Source organism: Pantherophis guttatus, chromosome 1 (assembly GCF_059756535.1).
Source record: "Pantherophis guttatus breed Tessera chromosome 1, ASM5975653v1, whole genome shotgun sequence".
NCBI lineage: Eukaryota > Metazoa > Chordata > Lepidosauria > Squamata > Colubridae > Pantherophis > Pantherophis guttatus.
In genome coordinates this window covers 340,300,632-340,306,631 of record NC_142063.1, presented here as the reverse complement: position 1 = coordinate 340,306,631, position 6,000 = coordinate 340,300,632, and the positions used below count along the sequence as shown (strand labels likewise).

At 43.9% G+C, this 6,000-nt stretch overlaps 1 protein-coding gene across 8 annotated transcripts in view; it reads right to left on the bottom strand.

Moving 5' to 3' along the window:
• Window positions 1-6,000, bottom strand: part of ACACA (acetyl-CoA carboxylase alpha) — a 280,148-nt gene that overhangs the window by 16,393 nt on the left and 257,755 nt on the right. For all 8 annotated transcript variants that reach the window (XM_087883446.1, XM_060693230.2, XM_087883447.1 and 5 more), the window contains one exon: window positions 2,205-2,359. In XM_087883446.1, coding sequence (XP_087739572.1) covers window positions 2,205-2,359 — 155 coding nt within the window. The remainder of the gene's footprint in view (window positions 1-2,204; window positions 2,360-6,000) is intronic.

Here is a 6,000-nt window from a genome sequence, read left to right as displayed (position 1 = left end):
TTGGGAGCTCTCTTGAATAAATCCAGTTTTATAGAGAAAGCCTGTCTGGCCTAGTGGTGAAGGCACCAGGCTACAAACCAGGAGACTGTGAGTTCTAGTCCTGCCTTAATCTTGAAAGCCGACTGGGTGACTTTGGGCCAATCATTCTCTCAAAGACCAGCTCGCCTCACAGGGTTGTTGTGGAGAAGAAGGAGCACAGGATACGTTGGCCACCATATTAAAAATAAAGGCGGGATATTTTTATTGTTTTTAGAAATATTTATTTTTTACGGTTTTATTGCTTTTTAATGTTGTAAGCCGCCCAGAGTAGCTTCGAAGCGAGATGGGTGGCACACAAATGGAAGGAAGGAAGGAGGAAGGAAGGAAGGAAGGAAGGAAGGAAGGAAGGAAGGAAGGAAGGAAGGAAGGAAGGAAGGAAGGAAGGAAATGTCTGCAAGAAAACAAGCAAGCTCAGAGAGCACCAAGGATCCCTCATGCTGAGAACTATTTGTAGATGTTTATTGCTGACCGGAAAGTCCTTATGGACTTTTTGAGAGTAAAACAGAAAAAAAAATGAACATATGATTAACGTTCTATTACCTATTCTGTCTAATTAACGATTAGACAGAATAGGTAATAGAAGAGAGCTATAGAGAGCTCTATTGTAACCATAGAGTAAGAGGTAAATTTATAATTGTAATTATAACTTTTCTAAAATTACTTTTCTGTTTATTTTTTTCTCTTTTCTCTTTTTTTACTTTCTTGCACTTTTAAGCTTTCTCTTTCTCTTTCTCTTTCTTCTTCTTCTTCTTTTCTTTTTTCTCATTTTATATTAGTTTGAATTTTCTTGTTTTCTTTTTTTTTAAAAAAGATCTCTAGTTAAATTATACCGAACCAAACAAACAAAACCCTGAGAAGTCACCTTTGCCTCTAGGTGCATTTCTTCCTTTGATGAAGAGGCCCAACCTGAATCCAACAGGGTTTTTTTAAAAAGTGATTTTAAAAAGTCACAGTCCCCCGCCACCACACACACATTTTCCAAAACAGGGTGGGAAAAAATGGAGCAGAGAAGTTGTTTTTAAGCCAAAATCAGACCCTGCGATGAGGATTCAGAGCTACATTTTCTAGCAAGTAAAACCATTTTGTTCAGCAGCCTTTGCCTCCCTGTATGCAGCCACCAGCAACACACGATTCCCAGTCCAATTAGATGTGTCAGAATGAGGCTGCTGTTGCACAGATGGTGGCTTGAGAGTCCCAACGGTTCAAGGTGAGAGCACCATGCTGGCTTGTTGCAAAAGAACCAGTCAGGAAAAGCTGTGGCTTATATAGGCCATAGACTGCGTAGGTCAAAATGCTGGCTTACAAGCTGATTTGTCAAACGATTTAAAAAAAATTTAAAAAATAAGAACAAAGATTTTTATTACACCGAGAGGGGAAAAACGTGATTTGCATAAAACTTAGCAGTTACAGTTCATAGCAGGGCTCACCTTACACATAGTGTAATAAAAACTGGCAACATATAAAGACCCAGAATCCATCCTTCCTTCCTTCCCCATTCCTCCCTCCCTTCATTAGTTCATTTTTTCCCCTTCCTCCCCTTCTTTCTTTCTTTCTCTTCCTTCCTTCTTTTTTCTTTCTCTTTCCTCCCTTCCTTCTCCCTTCCTCCCTCCTCCCTCCCTTCATTTCTTCTTCCTTTCCTCCCCTCCTCTTTCCTTCTCTCTTTCTCTCTTTCTTTCTCTTTCCTTCCTTCTTCTTCCCACTCCTCCATTTGTTCATTCCTTCCTCTCCTCCTCTCCCCTCCCCTCTCCTTTTCCTCCTTCCCTCCCTTCTTTCCCTCCCTCCCTCCCTCCCTCTCCTCATCTCCCTCTCCTTCCTACCAACAAGCAGAATGGGACAATTGTTTCATCCACATGGACCGCTGAGGACCCAAGGACTTCACTGAATTCCATCTTTCAGTGCTGCCCCGCTCTGCCTTCACCCCCTGAGCAGCGGGGAAGACCCTCAGAGCTATTAGGGCCCTCCCTTAAGCCTTTACAAATTTTTAATATTCACCCCATGCTGTCAGCATCATCCAGGCTGGAAGAGATCTCCCCCCCGCCCCCCGTCTCTCCCCCACTTCAGAACACTGGGTTGGGAGGACCTTCTCAGCAGCAGCTCCACCAGCCCTGAAAAAGCAAAAGCTCTTTTTGACAGCCATTGGTAAGGAAAAGATTCCCGACACTTACGGTAATGACACCCTTCTCCTGCATCCGGCCGGGCGTGTCGTGCAAGTCAGCAAACTGCACCGCTACCTGATGGTAAATGGGAATTAGGAATTCTTCCCGCTCCTTCAGCTTGGCCTCCAGATCCTTCCGCTCAGCTGGGTTTAACTCCGGGGTGCCTGAAATCAAAAGTAAAGATGCTTGTCAGGGACTTGCAAGGAGGGAAGAGCAAGGGAGACAGGAGGGGAAGACCCCCGGCTCAGCAGCTTATCTATGGTTCAGACATGCATTATTTATTTGGGACATTGCATGTAATGTATGAACAATTCCACCCCGTTCAAAAGCCATTCCACCCTATGGATGTACCACTCTGTTTCCCAACGCAGATGCCTAGAGAGGACGTTGAGGGGAGAATGAAAACAAGCAGACTGCACTTGTGCCATTCTAGGGAGCTCCTGCCTAAAAAGGAAGGTATCCAGGTTTTTAAAACAAGTCTGAATCTCCAAGGCCAGACAGGAAAGAGAGTGGAAGAGCAGAGGATGTTGGGGCCTGGAAAGAAAAACGAACGGTAGAGGTGTGGAGAAACAAGATTTCTAACAAACAGGGAAACAGCTGTACCCTCCCCGTCAATCCATGGATCTCTTTGCCCATCCCAGTGCTGCATTCTGAAGAGTTGGGGGTTTTTCAGGGTGGGGGGCTTTATTCTCTATCTTGCAGGATCCAATCTAGGTCAGTCACAGGGACCCAGAGGTTTAGTCTTCTGAGTTTTCGGACTCGTGCTGGAATCTTCAGGGAACTTCTCTCCAGCAGAATGGATCACATATTCTGGTAGAGGATGGGCTCCAGCACGAGCTTGGAAGACAAACCTCTGGTCCCAGTGACCGACCCAGACTGGATCCTGCAGCATTATCCTGGGACAATTATTTGTCTTCATTATTTTGTCTGTCTGCCTGTCTGGCCTGTCCGTCCGACCATCCATCCATCCATGCATCCATGCATCCATATATGCATCCATCTATCCATCCATCCATGCATCCATCTATCTATCCATGCATGCATCCATGCATCCATCCATCTATCTATCTATCTGTCATCTCTTTCCCCTCTCTCCCTTCCCCTATCTATCTATCTGTCTGTCTGTCTGTCTGTCTATCATCTATCTATCTATCTATCTATCTATCTATCTATCTATCTATCTATCTATCTATCTATCTATCTATCTATCTATCTATCTAAAAACTGTGGTGGTACAGTGGTTATGGTGTAGTATTGCAAGCAACCTCTGCCCACAGCCAGGAGTTTGGTTTTGAGTATAAATCATTCTATTCTCCACCATTCAATCAGAAGTGAAGAAACTTCTTCGATGAGAAGCAAAACATCTTCAAAGGAAAAAACAAAGTCCAATTGTCTTTTGAAAAAGCACCTTTGGGATTACAAAGGAAAGTTTTGTGACAAAGAAAGGGAAACCTGTAACCATTGAAACAAAAGATAAACCAAATGCATGTGGGCATACAGTACATTTATATTCACAAATATAATTTTGTCAAAGGAATCACCCTCTTTGCAAAAACACAATTTTCGATTTTTTTTCTTCCTTTCACACCATGGCACAATCGGGGGAAAAAATCACAGCCTGGAAAAATTATTTACAGTTAATCCTCAATTTACGACAGGTTGCTTAGTGATTGTCCTAAATTACGATGGAGCCCAAAGTAAGATATTTATAACCTAGATGAGGTCTGACAGCTGCTTGTTTCCCGCAATCAAATTTTGGAAGCTCCGCAACCGGATCTCATTTATACCACAAAAAAGGTTGTAAAACCGGATCCAGTCGTGTGGTGATCCACTTTATGTCTGTAAAGTGAGTCACCTCATAAGTTACCATCACATGACTTACGGCCGTGATTGCCAGAGTCAATGTGTTGTAAATCAAGGACTAACCTATTTCTAAAACTTGTTATGGTGCTGTTTAGAAACAAGAAATTAAAGAGAAAATTCTTTTTTTTTTTTTGGCAAGACAGTAGATGTGGTTCAGGAAACAAGCATTCCTGTATCGAAGGCTGCCTGTTACCCCCCCCCATACACCCCCACCCCCAATAATGATCCAGGTGAGATTAACAAGTGTGTCAATGTCCATTTTCTGCTTAATTTAAAAGTGGTTGTCTCACAAAGATTTTCTGGCGTTTGAACTTATCCTTCCCAAGAAAGGTAGGGGAAAGGTAACAATAGGGAAGGGAGGAGGAAGAGAGAGAGGAATAAGGAGTGATTATTCCTTCATTGATTGATTGTCAGAAATGTTTTGTATTCACTGGGCATTGTAAAAAGCTAAGCTCTCAAATCAATTTCATAAGCCCCGCGTACAATTAAAGGCCGGGGAAAGCCGGTTTTTCTTTTGCAGGCTGATGTTCAGCCGAGCGCTTTACAATAGCCAGAATGGGGAAAGCCTGTATTTGCCAGGGGGCAGAGACCAGGGAGGGGAGGGGGAAAAATTACCCTTAAATATTGCACAGAAAGTCAATTTTCTGAAATATTACAGCACAGATAAATATTTGCAGCTTCTGTAGATTATAGAAAAATGCACATTGCCCACTTCTGTCTGGGAGTCAGCGGTGTGCTTGTCGTTGTTTAGCAAAATTAGGTTGTAAGGTTGGCAGGATTAGGCCAAGGAAAAGAAAAGCTGTTGGGAAAAGTTATTCTTCTTTTCTCTATGTGTCTCTCTCTGCCTCTCTCTGTCTCTGTGTCTCTTTGTATGTCTCCCTCTGTCTCTCTCTGTCTCTCTGTATGTTTCTCTCTCTCTCTGTCTCTCTCTCTCACTCTGTGTTTGTATGTCTCTGTCCATCTCTGTCTCTGTTTCTCTCTGTTTCTCTCTCTCTGTCTCTCTCTCTCTCTCTCTGTATGTGTCTCTCTGTCTCCGTCTCTGTCTCTCTCTATCTCTGTGTCTCTCTGTATGTCTCTCTCTCTCTCTCTCTCTCTGTGTCTCTCTGTATGTCTCTCTCTCTCTCTGTGTCTCTCTTTGTTTCTCTCTCTCTCTCTGCATCTCACTGTCTCTCTCTGTGTGTGTCTCTCTGCCTCTCTCTGTCTCTTTGTATGTCTCTGTGTCTCTCTGTATCTCTCTCTCTCTCTCTGCCTCTCTCTGTATGTCTCACTGTCTCTCTATGTGTGTCTCTGCCTCTGTGTCTCTCTGTCTCTCTCTCTCTTTGCCTCTCTCTCTCTGCCTCTCTGTCTGCCTCTGCCCCCCTCTCTCTCTTTTAGAGAGTTTTTTAGCCTTTGTTTCATGAAAGGTTTTTGAGCAAGGGTTAGTGATATCTCCAAAAGCTGAAGAAATAAAAAAGTTTCAAAGCCCTTGCAAGGATCCTTCCTATTCCTTTGGGTAGCAGAAGTACATTTACACAGATCTGCCTTATATATCTGCAGGATGTAAGCATAACAGGGTTGGCCTAGGGAACCCATGGTCCCCAACCCATGGTCCCCAACCCATGGTCCCCAACCAGTAACATGCCAGCAACCAGTCCACGCAAACAAGCAAAGCCCCATCCATGGGATGCAGGCAGCATTTGAAACCACGTCCCCTCCGGTCCACGATAAAAAGCTCTCTCCAAGGAACTGGTCCCTGGTGCCCAAAAGGTTGGAGGCCACTGGCCTAAGGTACAAGTTGGGTTGGTGTGTGTGTGTGTGTGTGTGTGTGTGTGTGTGTGTGTTGGTCTTTGGTATGTCTTTTAAACAACATTTCCTATTTTCCCTAAAAAAGAAACTGGCATGGGTTAGGGCTCTTCCTGACTTTCCACGGGTCAACCACACCAGGAAATCGTCCTTCATCTAC